General features: G+C 57.4%; 1 protein-coding gene across 1 annotated transcript in view; it reads left to right on the top strand.

The window, feature by feature from the left end:
• The window catches only part of LOC122378220 (serum response factor-like), a 57,957-nt gene that overhangs the window by 4,946 nt on the left and 25,656 nt on the right, over window positions 1-27,355 (top strand). The window contains exon 2 of the mRNA XM_043359038.1: window positions 17,472-17,726. Within this exon, the coding sequence (XP_043214973.1) occupies window positions 17,472-17,726 (255 nt within the window). The remainder of the gene's footprint in view (window positions 1-17,471; window positions 17,727-27,355) is intronic.

Raw genomic sequence — 27,355 nt, 5'->3', positions numbered from 1 at the left:
GGTGTAGTTTTGCGCCAGATAAGGTCAGTCGTCTCCGTTAATTGCAACGAGTGACACGAGACGTAGGAAGGTGCGTGACACCGCAGTCGACGTGCCCTCAAGTCGTAGCAAACATGCTGGGAGATAGATACGAAATTCACTGAATGGCGGCAGTGTTTCTTCAGCAACACCTGCTCTGACCCTCCATCGTGCTATTAGCTCAGTTTTTTTCTTCATTCGGGCTTTCTCTTACTTATTACTCCGTTTATGTTTGTTTTAGTAAAAGCTTATCACTCTGGAAGCTGGGACGAGGTTTAAAGGAGTACTCTGCCTCTTAATGCCCTGAAGCATACACCTCTGTATACAGAGGTGTGTGCCTGAAGCTATCTTTAATGCCTATCCTTGTTGCCCTTTCCTTGCGGAGTATGTACTATAGGTCACACCCTTGATAAGCCAGAGATGCCTTGCCTGTAAAATTGAACGTGATAGTTACTTGGGCGATATTTTGTGCGAGACGGATGTGTGCACCTCTATCTTGATTAAAATGTGGCGTGTGTTAGTGTGTTGCATGTTCGAAACAGGTCTGTATCGCTTTTGTCTCCACATCTTTTCGGACTGCTAACGCTCTGCCTCCTCCTGGACACGCCCATGTTTCACTCACAAATTCAGGTCAGTATCGCCCCAAGAAATGGGCATTGGTCGCACACAGCAAGATTCAAAAGGCCTCTGATAGGTGCCAGCTTACTCGATATGCTTCTCACTTTGCCGCTGCCCAATTCCCTACGCTGATCTTCATGCTGATTCCAGACCCACAGTTTGATGCGATGAATTCCTCATTTGATTTATTTTCAACAAATCACAACGCCTGTGGTACGGAGAATGTAAAGGAATCAGCGGTTTTGCCACTTTTGTTCTTCCTCCTCGAAATTCTCATCCAGGAATAATATATCAACCGGGACATCAGTTGCTTATGCTAGACGTTGCAGTCGTGTTCCTATTTCAACACTGGGCAGCCGGATGCTGCCAGCCTCTCTGTAGCTATATCCGGAGTGGCGGCGCTGTCAGCTGCGCAGCCCCCAGGGCTCCTGGCCTCTGCGTGGGTCGGCCATCGCGCGGTATCCGGCATCGGCGGCGGATTTCGCCACGTGGCCGCCCCTATCGCCGACATCACGTGTGGGATTGTGCAACACGCGGCACACGACGCCCGCGCACCCCGACACCGGCAGCGGGGCGCGCGACTGTGCCGAGGTGCCATGGGGCGCGAGACGAGCTGTGTGGGCGAGCCCCGGCCAGCCCTGACGAGCTGCACTTCTGTCCAAGGTGGTCGAACAGTCACTAATGCCCGAGGTCGGTTTTGGATCCGTGCTCGGTGTTCTACAGCCAGTTGCCGTGGACTAAATGGGCACGCGGTGTGTCCCAGCTAAACGTTTGCTCCATTTGAAGGTGCGTTTGATGGCGTCTCCATCGTATTAGACACGCTGTATGGGCACTGCGGGTAGATGACATTTTAGATAGTGCTCAGCGCCATTCATCCAGAAGAAACGTCCGTGTTTTCGGTCAGTTTGCATGTGAACTATGGCCATCGGTGATTCAATGTTCCATGCCTAATTAGGCAATCTGCTATCTCTATCACCGGCCGCCGAATAAGGCGTCGGCGGCCGATTGTTGGCCAGATATTGCCGAACATATTGTCGGCGCGGTCGGGCCATTGCGGTGGCGATCGCTGAATGGCGTCGCTGCCGCACACTGATAGTGCGAGATTGCCCGCGCGGCAGTCGTATCTCCATTGGCACCTAATGGAGCTGCATACGGCACGCTGTGTCGGACCTGCCAGGCGCCGTGAATGGCTCGCGCCAGCCGCTTTCAAAGGACTCCCGCCTGCGTGGGATGGTAATTGCGCACTGGGAGTGGCGCCCTTTGATGAGGGCCTTGCAGCTGTGGGTTTCCATTGTGTGTTATGCGATGCTAAAGGGCGATGTTCAAACTGTTTTCGTCAGGTATCGACAAACGACTTGGATACCGTGGACACTCCGAGTGAATACCGGAGAAAGTGAACATCGAAATTCGAACTCTGAGCATGCAAAGACCAGTCTTCGACCGTCCTCCCGAAGCTCATCTTCGGGCTATCGAGTTTCTTCACGTCTCCTCACCTGAATGCGTAATGTTCCGTGACATGTCGGGTATTGTAATATCGGGGCTCATCCTGCAGCGAGTGGTGAATCGTACAGATGACCACCCATCAGCCGGATTATCGGTATTGTCCCGACCAATTTACATTGATCCTGTCGCAGGAACAGCGGCCGCTGCGTGCGGCTCCAAAGGACGCATCTGTCACGTCCTTAACGTCTGCTCACCCGTCCTCACGAACAACGCCTCATCGCTTTACGTTCCGACGTCACGTCCGGTTTGGGGTCCGTGGCGCGGCGTTGGTGCGACGTGCCGACAATGGCGTTGTTGTCGCTGGCCGGTATTAGCGGTCGGTATCGGGCCATCCGTCAGAGGATTTCGCCGGGTGCTTCTAAGCCGCGGCGACCGCAGCGCGCGCGTGGCTCGTGGCGTGGTGTCGGGAAGGTCCCAGTGACATTGACGGTGTTGGTGACAGATAAAACGACCCAGGCGAGTAGTGGTGGCTGGTCAATTGACATGACATTGATCTTCAGAGTCCATTGGAAAGTGCTTTGTTGTATGTCTTAACGATTGCTTTGTTTGCTCTTTTCCCCTGACCCATTATAAGTTTACTACCGAAATTCTGTCGATGGATAGGAGTGGCCGGCCGGTGATCGCAGTTAATAGTTCATAGTCATTTCCTAATTGACTAGGAAATGACTAGTCAATTAGTCATACTGTCATACACTGATATTATTTGCATGGATGATAAGTCCTTCAAATAATTTTTTTTCTTGTATGATGATTGCTATTGTCTTTTTTTCGATTATTTCCTCAACCTTTTCATCTTTCTCCGGATCCCGGATCTTTACTCAGCGATGTGTTTGTTGGATACACACAGATGCACATGTTCTTAACGGACGCCATTTAATTGCGTCCCAGAAAAGCTATTTCTGGCACCTAAAAGCTGACTCGCCCCAAAATTGGTCCTCAGCACCTATTTGGTGGATACCAGCACCAATCATGGAAAATGACCTTAATTAGCTGTTTCTGGCACCTATTCATCGGTACGCCTTACTCTTTTTTCTGAATCTGGCACCTAAATGCTGAGCGTAGCACCAATCTAGTAGAAAAATGAACTACTGGCTGGTAGAATCATGTTGTTCTGGTATAATGACCCCTGGAGTCTAGCCTAAAGGTTGCCAGTGCAGCTACACTCTAAGACAGCCCCGTAGTGATCTCAGCATTGTATATGACGTTTAAGTAAGCAAATAATATTGATTTGTTTGAAAAAAACAATGTCATTTAAATATTTTAAATTATTTATTTGCAATGCTCAAAGGGAAACATTTTTGTGAGTAATTGTCTCGATTTTGACCATTACAACGGGTATTGTATTTTTTGACGTCATCAAATAGCTCCAAAAAAGAAATGTAATGTTTTCATTCCGTTCAAGGCCGCTGAAGAAACGCGGGATCTTGCGTGGGACATTGTCCGTTGTTTACCGCGCAGAGTTGTGCCGTGGTTGTGCCTTTTTCATCCGTTTCTTACTTATGTGTGCATGAAGCTTTGATTTTGTTTTTGGTTATTGTGTGGCCGGTCAGTCAAACGCCCCTGTAGAAACCGGATGCTGCGTTTGATCGAGATGGAGTCAGACGATGATTGCAGAAAGCTAATAATATTGAAAAGAGGGCCGGTTGCGTGGCATGTCTGTTCAGAGTTGACATTTTGCTTTACTCCAGTTTATGACCTGAGAGCCTGGCTGGAAGTGACGGATCCAAACTTTTCACGTTAAAATGGCTGAGGGTGCAATAATCTCTACATAGCGGGCTGGTATAGGAGCGTCTTGCTATGCTGCACCATAGCTGGCTAGTGATTCTCTTTTGGCTAGAAATGGCATTAATCATTATCTCCACTGGCGAAAATGGCACTTGACACCACCGAATGCAACGTTCATGATTGTTAGGATACATAAAATCAGGAAGATTACGCGAATTAGGTAGGCAAATGTGGAATAAAATAGGTGCTGGATGTTCTGGTTTTGGTGCTGAATCAGCAAACAGCAAATACGGAGTTCAACTAGACGATCTGGCAACTTTAGGCTGTGTGGAAGCAATTAGGTGCCAGATTCAGATATTAGGGTCGAATAAGCATTTTGGGGCGGATCAGCAATTAGGTGCCAGAAACAGCTTTTTAGGGACCAGAAACAAATATTCCCCGTTCTTAACCCTCGCCGGCACAGGCCATTTTGCGTCCTTCGACGGCACAAGGGGGGGGGGGGGGGTTGGTACGACCCCCCTCGCGTTTGGCCCTGATCGAGCTAGAGCTTCGCGGAAAAAACGAGCGTGTTGCCCGTCACGAGAGGAAGCCGATGATACCCAATTTTAAGGTCCTAGGTCATCGGGTGACCTTCCAGGTCAGGTCAATGACCCGAAAACCGGGAAAATCGAGACCTCATAGAAAGTCGTAAAGTGTGGCTGTTACGTGGTTTTCCGGGGTGCTGATCACGAATATCGTGCTGGTTTTGATCAGAGATGATGTCTTGAAGCATTTAGACCAGGTCGGGTCAGGTCAGGTCAGGTCAACCGGTAGGGGTTGTGACGGGAATTCGTAATACATGTCAACCGCCTCTGACAGCTTCGTAACATGTTACGAAGGCACCAAAACTACTTCGTAAATGTTCAAATGGTTGCTAAATTCGAATTCAGCTCCAAAAACTAGCCTAGAAACATGTAAAACTCGAAAAAGTGAACCGAGGTCACCCGAGGTCACCAAAGGTCAATGACCTGACCTTCAGGTGACCTTGACACCCACCCTAATGCATGTGAGCAACATCAAATCACATGTTTGAACGTTTGAAACCACAAAAAGCTTGCAAACGCGCGGCTAATGCGAGCCGACATACGCCGAATCGCGATTCCGGCCAAACATGGTCTCGGAAAAGAGGTCGGTCATAGGTCAAAGGTCATTTGGGTCAGGGTCATGAAATTTTCAGGGTAGGTGTAAAATTGATCAATGCGAGGGTACTGAAAGTTTCGTCGCGATCGGCCGCTTTTTACGCGAGTTATTCGCGAAAAACCTTAGGGGGGGGGGTTGCATCAACCCTTGTGCCGGCGAGGGTTAAAGGAAGACTGCCACCTTCAAAAAGTTTTCTCAGATCGGCCCATGATTTTTTCCCTGGATAAAACGAAATTTTAGAATTCACCTGGCAAGCTGTCATCACGTGAATCGCGTAAAAAAATTATCAATTATCATAAATTATCAATCGGTTAATGTCTAGCGACAATGTTGACACAATGACACATCACTAGACTTCAAGGTCATAAGATATGGAAGCGGGTTTTGTCGCTTCCATATCTTATGTTTCTAGATATGGAAATCTTATGTTTCTAGATCTTATATCTTATGTTTATCTAGACTTTCCATAATGTTTAACTTCGTAAAACATTTAAAAATCATGGCTCATTTGGAATGGGTCTGGCCCATGTTAAACCCCATTTCCCACACTTTTTTGGAAAAAAATGAACTACTGAATATATTAGTTTAAATTTTATTTTGACACTCCAAAATTCTTCTCTGATCTCGAAACAATCAAAGTTTCGACATATTTTTGCCAAAAGATAAGAAAACTAATGTTTCAAAGTTATCGATAAACGTAGAGATGTCGGTTTTCTTGAACTAAAAAAATGGCATCAAACTAAACTTTGGTCTCCGATTTCTCGCAAATGGGTTCGAATTTCGGAAAACCGACTTCAGTCTGGGACATAGGTGGCTCAGCTCTAGTGAAAACCGTTTTGTGTAAAAAAAGGTGGCAGTCTACCTTTAAGGAATGCGGAGCCGTGGAAATTTAGACGGCTCCGGCTCCGGCTTCGGAGAAAAAATCGGCTCCGGCTCCGGCTCCGGCTCCGGGTGAAATGTAATGGCGGCTGCGGCTCCGGCTCCGGCTCCGAGTGAAATGGTCCGGCTCCGGCTCCGGCTCCAGTACTCAGTACATCCCCTATGCAATCAGATACGGGTGGAAGGAAAAAAGACGATGGGATTGGTGCACGTTGCTTCTGTATTTGCATAACAAGGCTATTTTTATATTTTGAATACCACATGTTTTACTGCCTTGTACTGTCAAACCGAACTAGGTCAATCATTTTTCCTCTTCAAAAAAAAAAAAAAAAAAGGAACCGGAGTCGCCCCCTTTTTTGACGGCTCCGGCTCCGGCTTCGGCTCCGGGCTATATTGTTTCACGGCTCCGGCTCCGACTCCGGCTCCGGGATAAATATACTGGCTCCGGCTCCAGCTCCGGCTCCGGCTCCGGCTCCGCACCCCTGATGTTCTTATTTACCTATATTATGTGTTGCCTTGTGCTTCTACTTTCTGGGTGTAGCTAAGCCCTCCCAGGGTGACTGTTGTGTGATTGTTTGGACCACGTGTAAGCCGCACGCCATTCTCTGGTACATCAGCTATCGATACGGCACAAAGTGAGGTGACCTGCCAGCCGGATGGGGCTTTCCCAAACCAGTTTGCGTGACAGTATGTCATGCTGGTCAAAGACTGGCGAATGGCTTCCTAAGCATTGCAATGCGCTCGATGGCGCTGTGAAAAATGGACGAAATCATTGTACTGCCCCACGGCATCGCCTGATCGGCAGCAGTGGTCCCAGCAGATTTAACCCTCGCCGGACCTATTGGTTTTCTACATACGCGCCGGCCGAGGGGGGGGGGGGGGGCGGGTACGACCCCCCCTCGCCGTTTCGCCCCTGGTGGAGCTAGCGCGTCGCGGAAAAAAACGAGCGTGTGCGCCGTTACGAGACGCAGAGATTGGTACCCGATTTTAAGGTCCTAGGTCAACCGGTGACCTCTGAGGTCAGGTCAAGTGCCCCAGGGTACGGTTCAGTTTTTGGTGAATAACTTCGCAAAAAACGGCCGCAGAGCGCCGATTTTGGCCGCATCGTGTTCGCCTCGCTCAGGCGCGTCGAATGATATACTTTTTGTCCGGGTCAGGTCAACTTGGGGTGTTGACCTCAGGTCAAGGTCAGGTCAGCACCCCCAGGTCACGAAGTTGGTCGAAAGCGGTCATGTCGCATATCATTCGATTCGGCAGGCCTTCCTGAGTCCATTGGTGCCTTTCCCGACTCGCTAGCTCAATTTGATCAAGAGTTATTGACGAAAAACTAATTTGACCTTGATGACGTCATAAATGACGTCACGCAAGGTCAACATTGCAAAAGTGACGCATCTAACCTTGCAAGGAGTGCATCAAATCACGATTCTGTGTGCTTGAGATAGTTTGAGATCGTTCCCGGCGCCAGAATAGCAGTTTGAATTTTTCCCCATTGACTTATAATGGTGAGGTCACAAAAATGACCTGACCTCATATGACCTTTAGGAAAAATCCGAGATATACAAGTTGTGGGACTCATAATGGATACTAGATCCTGCAAGTTTCATTTCCCTGTGACATCTCCTCTGGCAGTGAGGGCGTTGCGAAGTTGCGACATCTGAAGACCGTGCAGAGGTTCACTTATGACGTCATAGGTCAGTGACCTGACCTGACCCAAAAATGCGGTTGGTGTCAAAAGATCCGGCTTGGATCAAAGGTCAGGTATGCCAAGTTTCAGCTCTCTATCACCAGCGTGTTCGGAGCTATCGCGAAAAAACCCTATGGGGGGGGGGCGGCACCCGCCCCCCCCCCTCGGCCGGCGAGGGTTAAAGGTGTTTGCATTAAATCAGTGGCTATGATTTGATGATGGATATAGATTATACTGTTATTGGGTTTGAATTTACTGGAGCTATAGAGGCTTCGGAGTTTTTGTAAGTTTCATTTTTATTCGTTGCTGGGAGCAAAATAAAAAAGAAAGAAGGCTGCGTTATAAGAGCATTGGCTCTTGCTCTTTACGCTTGCCGCTAACGACCATTCGACTTCGCTAGCTGTTTTGCCCCCCCCCTCCATCCCTCTGCCAAGGAAAATCTGTCTAACTCACCATCATGGTAGATTAATCGTGCATGTTGTTCACCTGTTGTAGTTATGCGTTAGGCTGTACGCATTTGCTACATTCGACAGGGGCGCTGAGCTTTATTTCGATTGTGCAACGCTCAGCGTAATTTCTGAGCTGATATAAGCGTAAATTGAATGATTTTCCACAAATTTACCCGCTTTTGAATGCACGAAACTCCCGTCTGTGCCCGTTTCCAAAGCGACCCAGGGCGACTTTTCCCGATTATTTGAGTGAGGAGCGGTTGGCGGCTCATCACCTCTCCATCTCAGCAGTAAAACGATATAAATACCTATATGGACAGCCGCCCCGGAGACAAATGGTCATGTGCAAACTACCCATGACTGCTGCGGAAGTGTTTAATTCAGGTTCGGGTTCCACTTATCGCATGCATTATACATACGGTCGTATAGTTTCAGCATATGATGCGCTCATTGAACTGCGGACGTCTCGTCCGAGACCGGTGGCATTCATTAGTGGTGGCATTTCTGAGGGGTTTCGTCCGCCTGGCGTGCACGACGCGACAGTCGGGCCGGCCCGGTTCCTGCAGTTGTCCGTTGACAAAAGAACGGACACTGAACGCCAGCCTCACACGCCAGCGTGTCGTTTTTAATTATCGCCCAAAAATACAGCGGCCGGGCGGGCGCATGCAGGCATGCCATTCCAACCAGCGGATAACAGTGGCGCAGCCAGGGGGGGGGTCAGAGGGTCAGCTGACCCCCCCGAAATTTCTGTCAGGGGCCCGCTCGAGAGAGAGAGAGAGAGAGAGAGAGAGAGAGAGAGAGAGAGAGAGAGAGAGAGAGAGAGAGAGAGAGAGAGAGAGAGAGGGGGAGAGAGAGAGGGAGGGAGGAGAGAGGTCCTAATCTAACCGGACGAGAGAACTGGCCCGGGCCCCCTGGGTGGATGGGGCCCGGGCCCCCTGGGTGGATGGGGCCCGGGCCCCCCGTGGATGGGTCCGGGCCCCCAGGAGAACGGGCCCCGGGCCCCGGGTGGACGGGGCCCGGACCCCCGGTTGGATGGGGCCCGGGCCCCCGGGAGAACTGGCTCGGGCCCCTGGGAGAACGGGCCCGCACCCCCTGGGTGGATGGGGCCCGGGCCCCCGTGGATGGGTCCGGGCCCCCGGGAGAACGGGCCCCGGGCCCCGGGTGGACGGGGCCCGGACTCTCGGTTGGATGGGGCCCCGGGCCCCGGGAGAACGGGCCCGGGCCTCCCGGAGAACGGGCCCGGGCCCCCGGGAGAACTGGCCCGGGCCCCTGGGAGAACGGGCCCGGGCCCCTTGTGTGGATGGGGCCCGGGCCCCCGTGGATGGGTCCGGGGCCCCGGGAGAACGGGCCCTGGATGGACGGGGCCCGGACCCCCCGTTGGATGGGGCCCGGGCCCCCGGGAGAACTGGCTCGGGCCCCTGGGAGAACGGGCCCGGACCCCCTGGGTGGATGGGGCCCGGGCCCCGTGGATGGGTCCGGGCCCCGGGCCCCGGGTGGACGGGGCCCGGACCCCCGGTTGGATGGGCCCCGCGCCCCCGGGAGAACGGGCCCGGGCCCCCTTTGTAGATAGGGCCCGGGCCCCCCGTGGATGGGTCCGGGGCCCCGGGAGAACGGGGCCCGGAACCCCGGTTGGATGGGGCCCGGGCCCCCGTGGATGGGTCCGAGCCCCCGGGAGAACGGGCCCGGGCCTCCCGGGAGAACGGGCCCCGGGCCCCGGGTGGACGGGGCCCGGACCCCCGGGTGGCCCCCGGGAGAACGGGGCCCGGGCCCCCGGATTGATGGGACCCGGGTCCCCTGGTAGACGGGGCCCGGAGCCCCGGGGGGACGGGGCCCGGAGCCCAAGGTGAACGTGGCCCGGGCCCCCATGTGGATAGGGCCCGCGCCCCCGTGTGGATAGGGCCCGGGTCCCCGGTTGAATGGGGCCCGCTAGGGTGACCCGCTTGCCCCGCAACGCGAATAAGGGGTATTTTCGATCGGTGGGCGTTTGGTTGGTCTTGTGTCCGTGGATTATGTGTCCATTTCGGTCGATCAGGCTAAGCATTTTGGTTTGGGAAAAAATCCATCGCATCGAGGTGCTGGTGTCTGATGAGCATGCGTTCTACTATAGAACATGTCATATGTAGTTTAGTTTATAACAAATGTTGACGTAGGTTATTGAAAAATGAAAGCCATCGATGAGTTACTATGTAGAGGTTTGAAACATTTATATTTTTAAGAATACTGCATGCAAAAGCGATGGTTGGATTTTGGACAAAATTGAATGCTCTTTCCAACTATGCCATTTTCATTTGTCAAACGTAACAGGTTATGCAGTAAAACCCGTGTAATTAAGTAAGCCAATAACAAATACCATTTTCTCCAGCGATTTGTTCCACCTTGTTTTTGATCAATTAGCTTTTCACAATTTTTTCATGCGAGGCTGTGCATTTCTTTTGCCAACAGGCGTTGTTAGAACCCGCTCCGTCAAACAGTCACCCGAAAATAGCATTAAGTCCCAAATCTGTCCGAAACGTCAATTTTCCAGCATAAGTGCCCTCACGGGTGCACGTGGCGCGTGCCATCCCTGCACCGCACACCATTCGATAGCCCGTTCGATTCTCTACACGATACTGTGTTCCCCGTGCCGATCGGGCCCACGGTTACCGAGATACTGCACGGGGACCGGACCAGTTTCGGGCAAATTTAGCCATTTTCGCACGATTTTGCAAGCCGATTTATACATGTATTGTAAAGTCTATGACGCGAATTTGCACTTTTTAAGCACGCGCCATGTGCTCACTATCGATCCGATCGAGCTGAGACCCTCAAAGGCGGCACGTTGCCCATCCTTGATCTATAAATCGTGAAAATTTCAGCGCACTAGGCGCAACGGTCTGGCCTGTACCCCGCGCTAAGTAACACCATGCCGGGACCTCGATAGCAGACAGAATCTACGTCACCACATCACCACACCACAGCAAACCCGGCCCAAGGCAATACATGTCCCATATGAGCGCGTTAACCCTCGCCGGCACAGGCCATTCCAGCAATTTTGCGTCCTTCGACGGCACAAGGGGGAGGGTGGTACGACCCCCGCGTTTGGCCCATGATCGAGCTAGAGCTTCGCGGAAAAAACGAACGTGTTGTCCGTGACGAGAGTAAGCCGATGATACTCAATTTTAAGGTTCTTGGTCATTGGTTGACCTTCCAGGTCAGGTCAATTACCCAAGAATCGGGAAAATCGGGACCTGTTAGAACGTCGTAAAGTGTGGCTGCTATAGGGTTTTTCGGGGTGCTGATCACGAATAGTTATCGTGTTAGTTTTGATCACAAATGATGCCTTTATGCATTTAGGTCAGGTCGGGTCAGGTCAGGTCAGGTCAACCAGTAGGGGTCCTGCCGGGTATTTGTAGTACCTACGTGTTAGCCGCCTCTAGCAGCTTCGTAACATGTTACGAAGGCACCAAAACTACTTCGTGAATGTTCAAATGGTTGCTAAATTCGAATTCAGCTCCAAAAACTAGCCTAGAAACATGTATAATTCGAAAAAGTACCGAGGTCATCATAGGTCAATGACCTGACCTTCAGGTGGCCTTGACACCCACTCTAATGCATGGGAGCAGCATCAACTCACATGTTTGAACTCTTGAAACCACGAAAAGACTGCAAACGCGCGGCTAATGCGAGTCGGCATACGCCGAATCGCGATTCTGGCCAAACATGGTCTCGGAAAGTAGGTCACAGGTGAAAGGTCATTTGAGTCAGGGTCATGCAATTTCTAGGGTAGGTGTAAAACTGATCAATGCGAGGGTACTGAAAGTGTTGTTGCGATCGGCCCCTTTTTACGCGAGTTATTCACGAAAACCCTTAGGGGTTGCATTATCTCCTCCCCCTGTGCCGGCGAGGGTTAAAACTTCTTGTGATCGAATTTACGTAATGAAGAAGGATAAGGGCACAATCTTCTACAGCAGCCAATAGATGACTTAAGACAGGCACATGGGACTACTTAAATATTGTCCGATAGAAGCAGGCAACAGCTCCGTTAGCATATATGCTATGCATATTGCGGAAGGGGCACATTTCGGCCTGATACGAATTCGTACCTCATACAGGGTCTTTCATAATGAATGTTACTTTTGAACATTTAGTTAGGAGCTCTTAATTTACCACTTTCGCGTGAATTTTATATGCGTATTGTTGCAAATTGATTAGGGTTTTGTCCCAAAAAATAAAAAATTCACAACGCCAATTTTCCTTCACGGAAAAGCAGAGTACGTCGACACCACTAAAACGCATTACGAATTACGGTCGACGGACAAGTCTTCATCCATTGGCTCTCCCCTGCGTCAACACTGAACGGGGTGGCTTACCTCAGGCTGCTCAAGGAATGCTTCTGCCTCAGGTCAGGGACAAGGTTCAAAGAGACGGCCTGTGGTTCCAGCAGGATGGTGCCACAGTGCGCACCACGGCAGCTGTTGCGCCAGTGGCTGATCGAAAAATTGGAAGAGCGCGTTATCAGCCACCTCACCGAGCGACCATGGCCACCACGGAGTCCTGACCTCTCCCGCTGGACTACTGGTTTTGGGGAGTCGCATTGGCAGATCTGAGACAAAACCCTCCTGCAGCCATCCACTGCGAACCACAGTGGAGAGGTTTGCTGGAAGCCTGAACCCAGACGTTGTGAGGCGCGGGGTGCGACACCTTCGTCAGAGGGCCGAAACGTGTGCCTTAATTAAGGGCGATACAGTGGAAAATTCCTGAGGAGCATTAAAATGAAAGTTGTGTGTGCAAAAACGCTAATGTGTTTCTGTTCCATGTGATGGTACATATTACATGAGGAACATATATGTCCTGAGAAATAGCTCTTTCAAAAGTAACATTCATTATGAAAGACCCTGTAGTAACATATTTCTATCATGGTCAATTCGCGTAGAAATTGAACACCGGGTGATTACCGAGCTATTCTGCTATGCCGTTACTGCTATCTGCTATACCGTTACTGTATACTGCTATACGGAGCTATACCGTTCTATCAAAATTTTCCGATTCAAACTCGTTCAGGGTTATCGTGTAGGTAAAGGGGGCCCGCTCAGCAGAATGCATATGAAATATGGAAAGATTCTGAAAAATGGGTGGGGGCCCGCACACTAGGGGGCCCGCTTTGGAGGCAAAGACCCCCCGAAACCAAATCCTGGCTGCGCCACTGGCGGATAACATATATTTCCTTTATCGCTGTGATCGGTGGCCGCTTCAGAACACGTCGCTTATAGATAACCGCGTGACGAACGACCGGATATTACTTTAGACGCATGTTCTTCCCTGCTATCACCACAAAGACCGAGCCTATTGTGATCGCTGTTACCGACTAACTCACTGTGAAAGGAGCATGGCGACTTTTTTGCTGTTCAGACCGTCTTAAACGATGTCTACAAGCGAAGCAGACTCACTGGTCTAAGTCGTGTCATTGTATAGGTGCTATGTTTAGATATGCTCGCCGATAACGCTGACGGAGAATGCGAACAATGACAGACAGCAAACACCTCGGACATGATTCCACAGCTCCGACGAATCAGCCATTCTTTGCGCAGCCTTATAGTTTTTTACGATATCCAGTCATCGAACACATAATTAGGAATCAATCTTTGGTGAATTTGGCCACGAACTTGCATTGGTGCGATTTATTCAAACATCATCAATTACCTTTCTTCTCGGTTTGCCCTCCTCATGGTGTTGTTTTTATTTGGTTTGGTGACTAGTCTGCTCGTATAACAATGGACAACCATCAATGAATTTGTGTCTCATTTATTGTGCATTGTCAACACGTGGTGTCTGTGATTGGGATTCAGGCTGTGCGCGGCGCTTCATTAGCTATGTGGTGAATTTCCAGTGGCTCGTTTCCGGGAGCTGGTCCGCTCGTCATTCTCCGGCACACGGTGCTGATCCAAACTGGCCGCGTACCCGGCGCTGTTAACATGCAAATACCGGGCAAATGTATTCGCCGAGAAAGTCGGCTTGCGTGGCGCGGCCTGCCGGCGGAGCTCACTAGTGCTGGTAGCCGTCAGGAGAACAGCGGTTCCGCGGCGGCTGACACGATCTCGGCCCGGCGGCGGGTGGGACGCGCCGGCTGTCGGGTACCCCTCCGATCGGATCGGCGCCGACTGCGATCGGACGCTGCCCTCTGGCTGCTTAGTGCTCACCTCATGTCCGCGGACCGTGTCCGGCGACGTGTTGTCGCCTCGTTGTCCGCAGACAGCGGCCAGCATCTGCCGGGGTGCTGCCAATGAGCCGGTGATGCCGGCCCGGTGGTGCGAGGTGATGTCATACGTGGATAGGCGCTGAGGACATCTGCAGTCTGGGCGTCCGAAGCTCCCAAATCAGTTGCGGCCGTCATTGTCTGTTCAACAGGGTCACATCAGGTCACAAACGATGTTTTAGTATAGCCCGATGGTCACATGGGGTGCTACCCACGTGCTAGGTCTGGAGTATGTCACCTTTGACTCCGAGCCTCGCCTGGCTCGCACGGTCATCATGTGCGTGTTGGGCGGGACCTCCACCAAGGAAAAACCCATCGGGCGCTGACATCGCGTCAAAAAGCCGTCTGCGCTTTTTGGGAGGCTAATGGGGGGCCAGACGAGCAGGTTTGATTTGCGGTGCGCCGGACGGACCGGGTTTCCTGTTCTGTGGACCGTGGGTGGACATCGCTGGCATTTGGTGGCGTTTTTGCGGGAGGGCTTTTGGAGTGGGCAGTGCGCTGAAGACCGGCGTTCGCCCACGCCCTGACCTGGGCTGACCCGCCGCGGTGGCCTGTCACGCAACTGTGGCCCGCTTTGGTCACAGGTGGTCACTGCGGTCAGCTCGCCACATCCTGGGGTATCACCAGATCGAGTGTCGTCACATGCATGTCGCTGCTTTGTTTTGCATTGTCCCGATTGGAGCTGCGGCCTCCGGGGACCCGCTGCTGAGGAGCCCCGCGCCGTGTTTGGTTCGATGCTGTTGATTGACACCCTTTCCCGAGCCGTTTAAACACGGAGCGGATGCTTCGGCACCAGTTGCACCAGCAGTTCGATGTTACTTGTTGTTTCTGAACCCCGGTGAACCGTTGCTCTATGACAGGCGAGAGACTGAACGAGCTATCTGGCTATGCTGAACAACACGGGGTTTCGCTGGCCGTGGCAGCTACCATACAGTGGTGAGGATCCTGTCAGGGTGTTGACGACAGTGATGACAGTGAATGGATGCTCGGTTACCGGCACCTGGATATCTCAGCTGGGTAACGGCAGCCGCGGCCGTCCGGGCATGATGTCGGCCGTCGGGTCGGAGGGGAACAAGAGATGGTCCCGCTGAGCAGCTGTGATCAATGGGGTGTGTCGGAGGGATGTCAACTATCGTCAGGGTCTGGCGGAGCTGAGAGGAGGGTAGGTGGGTGTCGACTGTCGGTGGATAGTGGACGGTGGACAGCCGGTGGGCGATCCTCGGTGACTGACGGCAGCTGCGGATCTGTGTGCAGTGGACGCTGCCGACGCCGCGCTGGCTGTAATGGGTGGACGGTAGGCAGAGGACAGAGGGCAGACCGGTGACTGACGTTCACTGCGGTGTCGGGTGTATGGTGGACGTAGGGCAAGAACAGCCGCAGAGAACAGAGAGCAGCCGTTGTCGGCAGTGACTGGCGTCCTCCGCGGTGTGCAGTGACTGACCCGGCGACATGGACGGGGACAGACGGCGGCGGCGGCCGGCTCCGGTGTCGGTCCGCTGCCGACACGGCCGTCCGTCACCGGCCACTCTCCGGTGTCGGTCCCCCGCGGCTGCGGCCACTGTCGGCCGTCCGTCACACGTGGCCGGGGACACCGCGAGCAGCTCCCATCTGTACCCTTCTCTGCCAGCTACTCGCCTCTGCCAGCCCCCCAGCTCTGGCACCCGTGCTCCGACTCCGCCAGCTTCGTGGCTCCTGGGCTCTGCCACCCACGGCTCGGCGGCTTCGTCAGCTCCCTGAGGTGTCTGTTACAACTTACTGACCAGGCCGGCTGCAGTGCTGTCCAGACCCAGGTTACCCAAGACTATTTCCAAGATGCCCCCGTTACGGGATACCTATGTTACGCACCCAAGTTTCCCCACTTTGACTCGTACCCGGCTCCCGATCTGGTGTTACTCCCAACCTGCCTTGGCCGATTCCTTCGGCCCTGACCTGCTATCACTTTATCGCTGCTTTCGATCTAATCCACTAGCTTACTGTCTTCTGTAGTCGGCAGACAGTCCCACTCAGTCCCTTTCTTCCCCAGCTGTTTTCTTTTCCGCCTCTACCATCGTCACCCTTACACCGAGCTGCCTTTTGGGGCGCTCTTCCGTCTCTAGGCGGTGGCACGTGCCCGCTACCGTTCCAGAGGCGCCGTCCTTGCTCCCCTATCGGTCGCTGTCGGGCCATCATTTTTGGTTCGGACCGGCCCGTTTCGTCCATATAAGAACTCGATGGATTCTCGCTTTCACGCGTGGCATTGGCGGCCGGCTGGTAGGTCGGATATTATGCGGCTGCTGCACCGGTTGAGGCGGGTTTTCGGGTCGGATTGTCGGATCGGCCGGCGGGGCGGGAGCGCCGCTGCACGCATATGCGTAACCAGTGTGTCAGGGTCGGCGCGAGCCGCGGTGGAGGGCCGGGGATCGGTGGTTATCGCGCGACTCATCTGGGCCGGAGACGGAGCCGGAGACGGGACGGGCTGGTCGGACTCCGAGGGCGGGTGCCGCTCTGCTCTGCCTGGGCGATCACCGTGACAGATTAACCCAGCTGCGCGGACCGGCGCACACACGCACCTGGCGGGGATTAGCACGGAAGGCGCCCGAGCCGGTGCTGGTCGGGAATCATAAGTGACGCACTCTCCCTCTCCACCGCCGCCGCCGCCGCCCGCGCGGCAGAAACTGGTGCTCTGAGCTGCATAATACTGTAACACTGTAGTCGATTCAGGGCCGATGGGGGAATGACATTCTTGTAGCCGAAAGTTTGAAGTCCTGTTCGTCGAGGCGGGCGCCACTCTCACTTTGGAATACATTTTCCTGGTGGACGATATCGGCAGCATCTTCACCCACTCGCACGACATGCTGGCGTTCTCAGACGGGGCAGTCCGAAGATCGTGCGCGGGCAGCCGGGTGGCGCCTGATCTAGGCAAGATCAAAACCCTTTCGCCAAATTAAACACATGCCTTTTTATATCCGGGTCTGGTATCAGTGAACAACGTTTTTTTTTTTTTTTTTTTGTTTAGGGATATCTACCAAACATTTGGGGCGCAAATTAACCACTGCCTTTGGGGCGCCATGAAATCCCAATAAAGCAAACACCTAACATTAACCCATAGTATTTGTCCCGTGTATTCTCTTCGTCTGATGTCAGTGTATCTACTCTAGTGTCTGTTAGCCGATGTCTGACCGTTTCCCTGTCTGTGTGCCCGCAGGCCTACGAGCTGTCCACTCTGACGGGCACCCAGGTGATGCTCCTCGTGGCCTCAGAGACTGGCCACGTCTACACGTTCGCCACACGTAAATTGCAGCCCATGATCACCTCCGAGGCGGGCAAGGCGCTGATCCAGACGTGCCTCAACTCGCCGGACCCGTCGGCGTCGGCGCCCGGCACCGGCGATCAGCGCATGTCGGCCACCGGCTTCGAGGAGACTGAGCTCTGCTACAACATCAACGAAGACGAGCAGAAAGTAAGGCAGATGATGTACGGTGTGGGCGTGGGCGGCGGGGCGCACCACCAGTACCACCAGCCGTACCCGGCGGCCATGTCGCCGCACCACGGCTGGCACGTGCCGCCGCCGCCGCCCACGCCGCACCCGGGCGCACAGCACGTGGCGCACGGCAGCCAGCCGTCGCCGTCGCACGTGTCGCACGTGCCGCTGGGCCACGCGCCGCTGCCGCCGCACAGCCCCATGCCGCCGCACAGCCCGCTGCTGTCGCCGCCGCCCGGCCAGATGCTCTCTGGTATGGGCGGCCACGGCAGCCTGCCGAGCGTGTGTCGGTAGGGGGCTGGTGGGCCGCGCGGCCCGCACCGCACCGCATGGGGCCGCGCCCGCCTCTTCCTCCTCCACCCGCCGTCGTCCGGCGGACGGACGGGCCTAGCTGTAGAGCCAGACGAGTCGCCGCTCTGTGCCTTGACGTGCTGCTCCCGCATGCCTCCGACGGTCGCCGCCTTCGCCCGTCAGTCTTCTCCGATCTGGGTGTCTGCCCGTGCTTGTCTGCGTGTCTGTGTGTGTCTGCTTGTGTGAGCTGTGCACGGGTGTGTCGCAGGCTGACGCTTTTGCACCGTGCACCGTGCTTCTGTCGTTGGCGAGTCGGCTGTTCGGCTGCCTGAAGATTGCAGGGGAGGGGAAAAGGGAGGGAGGAGACAGCTGTGCTTGTCTCCACAGAGGCCGGATGCCTAACCAAGAGCCTCACCGTTGTTATCACGTCTACCTTTGATAAGGCATTAACCACACACACACGAGTGGGTAACTCAAAGCGGGTCAACCAGCGCAGGTGCTGCCTCTGCCGTCGGGCTGGGGTCCGCGCGGCGCTCGTGTCCGTCCACGGTCTGGGTCCCTCTCGCCGGAGAAGCGCTCCTCGCCCGGTGGTCGCGCCGGCCGGGAGGTCGGTGGGTGGAGGGCGGAGGGACGGGTAGTTTCCGAAATGGTCGGGTTGGGAGGGAGCGGGTGGAGCGGGTTTAGAAGGCCACCCGGGGAAGGATGCGCTGGAGGGGACACCTGCGTACCCTGCCGGCCGCCCCGCGCCGCCCCGGCCGCTGCCGCACCATCTAGTCGAACGGTGGTCTGCGCGCGCTGGTAGCTCACCAGTGGTGCCAGCGGCCGCCGGCGGGTGGCCCGATGGGCCGCGGGCGGCGGGCGCCAGGTCAGGTCGGCGGCGGCGCGAGCGTCGAGCCGGGACCCTCGGTTCTGGATCCGCCGCCGCCGCCGGCCCGGCCCGCCCACAGCACCGCACCACTAATTGGTCGTGTAATCAATGATGGATGGCGACCGAGCGCCGAACCGAGCCGCTCAGGGACCCAGGGTCAGCCGCCGCCGCCCCCGCCCGCCGCTGCCGCCCCCGCCCGCCGCCGAGCGGGGTCCCATTCGGACAGACTGACAGACTGACGGACTGCCTTGGTCAGATCGTACTGCCTCCGCCCAGTGTCACCGTTCTACAGAACTCCGAGCTGCTGCCGGGTCCCCCTGAAATCCACCCGAGCGCACACCTCCGCCGCCTGTCCACCCCCATTGTCGTGCATGAGGGACGACTTCCACTTCTTGTTCGGCCAGCCCGCCCGCACACCTGTTACGCAAAGTCGCGCCGCCCGACACGTCTCGTCACGTTTTTGCACCGGTTATTCGTGTCCTATCGCGGTCCGTCGTTACGCGTGGTCGGGCCGCTGCCGTCACTGCCGTGTCGTCGGTCTTTTTGTGCCTCCCGTCACCTGTTACCGACATCGCAGGGAGAGAGATCACTGACTGAAAGCCAGGCGTTCTTTTAATGCGGAGCTATGTGATTATCTTGGCTTGTACCTTTATTTCTTCTCCTGTCTTTTAATTTTCCATCGCTTTCCAAATTTGTATTTGTGTTTCCCTATTCGATGTCAAATCGTCTGTTCTCCTGGTTCATCATAAATTATATCCGGGCTCCATATCACAGCCCGGCATTCTCAGTTGGCTTCTGCCGCTGTTGGCTGCCCTATTCCAGCTCAGTCTTCCCCCAGTCCACTGTGCCTGTCCTCTCCTCTCCTTGTCCGTCCCGTGACCCGCCGTGACCCTGTGTGGCGTCCGTGACCGGCGGCTCCCCGTCGTCCCCCACCGGCCGGCCAGACTCAGTCTCCGGACCGCCGACGCGCCTCTGATCGATGGCTGACGAACCAGCGCCGATTGCTTCTCTCATCCATAACGCGCCGTTTAATTTCCAGGGCGTGCCGAGCGGCGGCGCACGCCGGCAAATTACATTGTAATGAAGTGGGTCGGTACCGGAGTGTGTGCGGCCGGACGGGGCTGTTGTTGGCCGGTCGGCGGCGGTGGCTGTCTCTGGTCCACTGAGCTCGCGCCGCCGCCGCCGCCGCCGGCCGCCGATCTGGGCCCGATTAATAGGCGCCAGGGTGTCACGCCGGCTATCGGGCCATCGGCTTATTGTCGCCGAGCGCGCCGGACGCCACCATTATTTAGATGCGACCGCGGCCGCCGTCGTATTGTGTGAAGTCGGATGATTTACATAGCGGCTGAATGGCGGCCGAGTGACAGGAGGGGCCGCGCCGCGGGGCGCCGCGCTATCGCCGCCAGTATCGCCGTATCGCCGCTATCGCCGACCGGCCGATATGGCCGCTGACCTGGCAGCTCGCCCTGGGCGGCGGTCAGGTCACCGGCGGACGGTGCCGCGGTGTGAGGTCGGTCTCAGCGCGCTGCGTCGGCCGGTGTCGTCGGCGCCCGGCTGCGTCCGACGGGCTGTCCGCCGCGGCCGCCGCCGCCGCCAGCTGCGCCCGATGCGGCCGAGATAGCGGCGGCGCGGCGCGCTGTGTATGCGTGCGGCGGCGACCGTCCGACTGCAGCGCGGTTATTTATGAGAGCGGCGATGACTGGCGGTGGCCGGTCGTCGGCCGAGCTGCGGGCCACAATCGGCGCGGCGCGGCGCCGAGCCGCTCGTCTTCATCAGCGGCCGGCGTCACCGGGGCCGGCCGCGGCGGCAGATAATCGGCGGCATCACGGCGCTCGGCGGGCCGCCTATTCAGCTGTCGGCGGCGCGTGCGCGGCGCGTGGGGCGACACGAGCGGCCTCCCGCGCCGCGCCGCGCCGCTCTGATGCATGGCCCATGGTGACCGGCCGGCCGGCCGACCCGCGCGGCCAGGTCACCGAACACGTCAGAGGCCGGAACGGGCCGGTCGTGCCCCCATCTCCCAGCTGTGCAGTGCCCCGCTGTCGGTGATTCCGATCGGCCAAGCACCGGGCATAAAACGCGGCCTTTTAAAGCCGGCCGTTTATAGTGGCGATCTATTTGGGCCGTCAGTGACGAGTAAGCACCGGCGACTGCGGCGGGCGGCACACCGCCGGGCGCCGGCACTGCGGGTGTGTCGTCCCTATTGTTGGTGCTCTCTGCTCGCCACTGCTCTGTTCACCATTCAGTTCATGATCCGTGCCTCACCCCGCCACCTGGCGCCCGACTTCCGGCGCTCCGCTGCTCCTGCACTCATGTCTCGTCTCCCCGCACCGCGCCGGCGCGGCGCCACTGATACCGTCCGCTCCACGGGTGCTGAATGGTTCACGGGCCGGGCCGGCACTCTTCATGTACCGTAAGGTGGGGCTATTTGAGACAGTGGGGCTATTTGAGACAGTATTTAAAATTGCTATAAAATAAAAACCACTTAAGATTCATGCTTAATTTTTTGCTCAGGCGATTTACCGCTCGATTCCACACCTCCCTGTGCAAATATATCACACAAAAATCAAACGATCTTCATTTTATAGCGATTTTAAATACTGTCTCAAATAGCCCCACTGTCTCAAATAGCCCCACTTTACGGTACCGCCGATTGCACTGCGTCGCACGTGGATAGCCAAACGCGACCCGTCGGCCAACATTCATTACTGTCCGACGGGGAAATAGAAACCTGGAGCACCGTCGACACGGGCCCGTGGCCTCCCCTTTTTACGTTTGGAACATTGTCATGCAAATTGACGAGCACCGTTCAACCATTAGTTACCGAAAGAACCTGGTATGAAGATCTTTGTCAAAACCCGCTCGGTTTTTTAGCGTTACAAATGTTTTGCTCATTTAAATGAACTGCACATTCACTGTCAAAAAGACGCCGGAGCCGTTTTCTGTCGTGCAAGTTTGTAAGGAAGTAACGGCAGTGTGATAAAAATTCGCAAATTGTCAACCGCAGACTGCGGCTTTGAGACCTTTCCCGCTTCATTGTTCTGTGTGGCCGTCTGTGTATACGGCGCCGTCGCTCCCGTCCCTTGCCGGCGTCTCCGCGTGCCTCCATGACCTGACCCGCCGCGTTGACCCGCTCCCGCCGGGGGGTCACTGCGCCACTCTGTCAGCCAACTGGCGCGCGAAATTAGCTCGACTTATGCATAACCGACACCGGCCATAAACGTCGTCGTCTGTTTATGGCCAGTTTCGCGGCGTCGGCCGGCGGGGTGGCTCCGCGCCGCCGCCGGGCCGCGACGAGCTGCTCTAATTGATTGCGGACGCTACTATTTATGGTCATCGGCCGCGCCGGCGCCGGCTACCGCGTCCAGCTGCACACGCCGTCCGCGCCAGACGATTTATGCCGAAATCTCGGCGTTCTGTATTCAGCGTCCGAGTTGGTTCGATGAGGAGGTGGATTTATGTTCCGCGGTGTGCGGCGCGACCGGCGTGCGGCGGCCGGCTTATTGGGTGTGCTCAGAGCGGCCGCCGGCCGACCGCCGAGCTGACCCAGCGTGACCCGCCCTCGGCGGCCGCGCCGCGCCCGCCCGCCAACTGATTAACGATGTGCCGCGTCAGTGGCGCACCGCAGACGAGCGCGCCGCGGCGGCGACGACAGCGGCGCGCCTAATGGCCCAGAGCGGTGATCATTTCTCTCCACCCCCGCCTCCGCCGCGTCGGAGACGTTCCGGCACCGATTACCGCCATCCCGGCCGCTCTTATGTTTTCAATTTCATGCCCAAATCGGCGACGGCGGCCGTCGAAACGGTCCGTCGATCGGCCAGGTGTGCGGCCGGCGCGGCCGGTGGAGACGGCGAGTGGCACGCGCCGCCGCCGCCGCCGCCGCCGCCGGCCGGCCGGCTGTCAGCCGAGGTGCCGCCGCCGCCCGGCCAGCCCTTCATCATCGCGCCGCCGTCTCAGCGCCTCGTCGGCGATAAGGCGGCATTATCGGCGACCCGCGGCGCCGGCCGCCGCCGCCGCCGCCGCCGCCTTATTTGGCGGCCGGTGCGTCGCGCCGATATCGTCGCTCGTGCCGCGCGCGACGACCAGCGTCGTTTGTAACGGTCGGCCGATGGTATCGCGCGGCCGCTGGGCGACCGCCGGCCACGCCGACACCTCACCGTCCTCCTGTACCGACACCGTCCTCCCGGCCACCCAACGCTGTCCCCGCTCAGTCATCCAGGCCAATCCGTCCCCTGACATCGACCGGTATCGGGTGGGTAGCTGAGTTACGTCCTTTGAGAACTGGGGTTCCGCTGCGGCTGGTCCACTGCACTGCAGCATCCCCATTCCCTGAAATCATCTCCGTCTTTCCGGCAAACCGCGGCGACCTTCTGTTTGGGCGGCTTTTATGAAATCACTGCCGAAATTGGACTGAGCCGATGCCATCGGCGGACGGTGCCCAAACGTGGCGGTGCCGTGCGGCGCTCGGCGGCCGGTCGACCACAGCCACCTGTGTGCTGCCGACGGGGACGGAGGGGACGCCGCCCGGGCGAGCTGCCGGTCACTTCGCGCAGCTGCGCCGGCCGGCCTTCGGGTGACGGCGGTCGGTGCGTGCGGTGGCCGGAGGTCGCGGCAGAGGCCGGCCGGCCGCGCAGGAAAACGGGCCGCCGTGGCACGGGCTCGGCGTGTCGACGGCCACCGGCCGGCCGCCCGGCCGCCACAGCTCACAGGAAAGTCAGCCGCCGGCGCTGCTCGGGTGGCGATTTTTGTCGTGCGCCGCCCATTGTTGGGCGGTGGACGCGGTTTTTCGGCCTCGGTTATCGGGTAGATGGAGTGCAGTACGCATCAGACGACACACGCGACCGACCGGTCGGCACGGGTCGGCGCCGCGCCGCGCGGCGGGACTCCGGCGTGCGTCCGACAGACCGACCGACCGACCGACTGCTGAACATGAGACCTATGTAGCCGACCATTAGACCAATCCATCCCTGTCTGCATGAGCGCGCGGCCAGTCTATCCATTCCTGTCCGCGCGAGCCCGTCCGACAATCCCGCAGCGGCGGCGCGGAGGCCGGGAGCGTGGCTCGTGCCCACCCGCGCCCGGCGTCGGCGTCTTCCGGTGGCCGACAGCAGCTCATCACCATAGCTCGGCGGCAGGTCGCGCGCCGTCAGCCATAACCGGTCATCGCGCGCGCGCGCCGCGCCGCCGCTGTCCTCCGCTGCCGGCCCGTATAAGGCGCGGCCAGATCCAATTTTCCGCGGATTTATCTGTCTGTGGGATCGGGCGGCTTGCAGCGCGGCTGACTCACCGGGCCAGGTAGCTGACCGGTCCGGTCGGCCGGCCGCCGCTGCAGCCGCCGCCGCCGCCGATACCATGAATGGGCCTTGGGGACGCGCGCGCGCGCTGCGGCGCGGCACGGCGCCGCGGTCCATATATGGCGCGGCAGACGAGCCGGGCGCTGCCGGCTGCAGGCGAGCAGCACGTCCGCGCGCGGCCGTGCACCGCCAATCTCCATTTTCAGAGCCGATTTACCGTTGCGCGCGTTACGGCTGTTGCCGACCGGAATGAAGCCGGGAGGGGGCGGGGTGGGCCGGCCGGCCAGATGCGCGCACCTGTTCCCGTGGATCCCTACTGCCGCCGCGCGCGTCGCGTTTAACTCGTGTGATGATTAACAGGTGTTTAATTTATTGCTGGGAAGCCGGTGTGACCCGGTCCGATGGACTCCGAACGCTGTACGACGTGCAATGGCCGGCGGCGGGGGAGGGGGCGATGGGGCGGGAGGCAGGGCCCCCGTCGTCCGCACACTGGAGTTTGGGACGGCTCGGCCGGCGGCAGCGGCGCTGTGATAGGCCGTGTCGTGCCGCGCCGCCGCCGACCTCCCGCCGACCGCGGCGCGCCGAAAAACCACCGCGACCACCACCAAATTTAGTCGCCACCGTGGCCGACTCGGTCATAAAGAGATCAACAAGAACTGGTCCGTGCCATCTTTGGTGGGCGCCGCTGACCTACCCCAACTGTGACGCGCGCGCCGCGCTGGCCGGGCACCGCGCCGCCTCCACTTTTCCGGAGGGGGTTCATAGGGGAAACAGGGGAACACAGGGAGAACGGGGGACGGAGCAGGAAACACAGGGGCGAGAACGGGTACGGCCGACGGGCAGCCGAGCCAGGGACTGGTGAGGGAGCCGGGCGGCCGCTGGCGCCGCGGGTGTGATGTACGAGGCCATGTGATTGATTAACTCGCGCCGTGACGGAGAATGCATAACGAACGGGTGCCGGCCGCGGTCCGGGCAGAGCGTGTGTGGCCCTCCCCGACCCATCCTGCCACTCGCCACCGCCCCATCAGAGGAGGGTCGAGAGCGCCGGCCGCAGCCAGCGCTCCACCGCCCTCCGTAGTCGCTAGGTAGACCGCGCTAATGCACCGTGTTCGCCGGCGTAAGCCGCCTTGTTTCGGTGGAGCCTGTTTTATTGTGGTCGTGTTGAATTCTTGCATCGTGGATGCTGTACTTTAGAGAGAGAATATCGTTTGCGATTTACTTAAGTGTCTAGCAGTGTTAACCGTTAACCCACAGTGACCTGACTGTATGGCATATGGTGTTGTTGACTCTTTCTGTACCTAACATAACGGTAAATATACACAAAGGTAGAGAGCCGGGTGCATGTTGTCGACGGAGCTGCGCGCGCGGACGCGCCGCTCCGACTAGCGGTGTCGCCGCCGCTTATCGATGGCCGTAATTCGGCGAGTGTCCGGCAGAGCTCACTGATGCCACGATATCGCCGTCAAAACTCAGAGGAAAAGATAACCATTTTCCCGTACCCGCGAGCGGGAAAAGAGGTCGCCGAGCACGCGGCAGTGCACGGTTAGCGGTGTGCCGCGCGCGCCGCCGACGGGTGCTAGAACATGACTAAGGGGAAACTGGGAGAGTGGCGAATAGAAGGACGATCGCGCAGAGGGACGACTCAACGACTGCGTGCCTTACATTGGCGAATAGGATGATCGGCACTGGGGGTCGACTCGGCGACTGCGTGTCTCATGGTGACATTGTGATTCAAGTCGTTGTCATGCTCCAAGTTGAATTGAACTGCACACACAAAAAGTCTGAAACAAGAGTTTATTCCACACAAATCGGTTCAATCGACAAACACAACACGGCTCTGGGACATGGCCACAATACATCGAACGTGCAACGGAAACTCGAGCGACATTTTGCAGGCGTCGTGCACGAGTTTGCAGCTCGTCTTGCGAAGACAGATCCGGGCCATCGGTTGAACGGGCGCCTCCCTCCGCAGCGCCTCTATGCGGCCCGCCTCGTCCGTCACAGGTGGCCCCGGCCCCCGTCTCGCCACTCAGCGCCCCACCCGACCGCTGCGGTCGGTGCTAGCCTGCTGTGCAGCCCTGCAGTCTCCGGTCTCTGCCGCCGCTCCCCGCCGTCCCCCGCCTCGGCGGCGGCTCTCTCGGCAGTCGGGACGCGTTCTCGGCGTATCCGGAGCCCGCTGCGAATGAATGAGAGTGGCGCCGGCGTGCTCCGAGCTCAGAGCGGCGCCGTGACAGCGCCGGCACGTGACCGAACTGACCGAGAGCCGCCCAGAAGAGGGCGCGTGGCCAGCGCGCCGACGCTCGCCGCGCGGCGATGCTATCGCGAAGATTGGAACTTGGGAGGTAGGCGTGCCTGACGGGAGTCTGTCGACAGCTTCTTCTGAGATACGCGACTCAAGTATGTGGTCTCGGTATCTATGGGTCGTCCGAGCGCAGCCGACCGAATTGCCCCGACCTCCAGAGACTGGTTTGGAAAACACTTAACGGCAGGATGTGAAATTTAGCCGGGAAGTGGCGCAGCGTGTCCAATTTCCAGACGTTTACGCTTCACGTCATCGACTGGCTCGCAAATGGCGGAATTATGATTCAACACGTCATTAGCGTGTTATCAGACCCACCGGGTGTATCTGACATCTGACAAACGACGGTGGCTCTATCGGACGGGCTGACCTCGGCCGCGCCCCGGGGCACCGGCGCCCGGTGATGGGTCACTAGCCACTCGCCGCCCCCCGGCGAGCGGCACCCGAGCGCAGCCAGCGGCGGCGGCGGCGGCGGCGCTCACTCATCGCCACTCATTAGCATGAGCCCGCCGGCAAACAGCCGATGGATCACGGCGGAGACGTGGCGCGGCAGGATTCACACGGACCCAATTAGCGGCCGGGACCGCCGCCGCCGCCGCCGCCCCCGCCCAGCGCCCGCCGGTCGGCCGCCCACCGAGCAGAAAATGCCACAGCACGGGAGTGATACGAGAAGACGCGGAGCCGTGTGGTTGTGAGAGATTGTGTCATGACTGGAGATCAGAAGCCCAGGGTGCGGATCGGATGCACCGCGGTGTTGAGTAAGGCGCTGAGTCGTGGCTGGTGGATGAACATACCTGGACTGGAGGCGTCGGTCGTTTGAAGAGTTGAGTGTTCGCGACTCGCGTGCAGTGTAGTGCAC

Source organism: Amphibalanus amphitrite, unplaced genomic scaffold, assembly GCF_019059575.1.
Source record: "Amphibalanus amphitrite isolate SeventyFive unplaced genomic scaffold, NRLGWU_Aamphi_draft 000056F_arrow, whole genome shotgun sequence".
In the NCBI taxonomy this organism is placed as follows: Eukaryota; Metazoa; Arthropoda; class Thecostraca; order Balanomorpha; family Balanidae; genus Amphibalanus; species Amphibalanus amphitrite.
The sequence above is the reverse complement of the archived record's forward strand: the minus strand, read 5'-3'. Positions and strand labels throughout refer to the sequence as shown.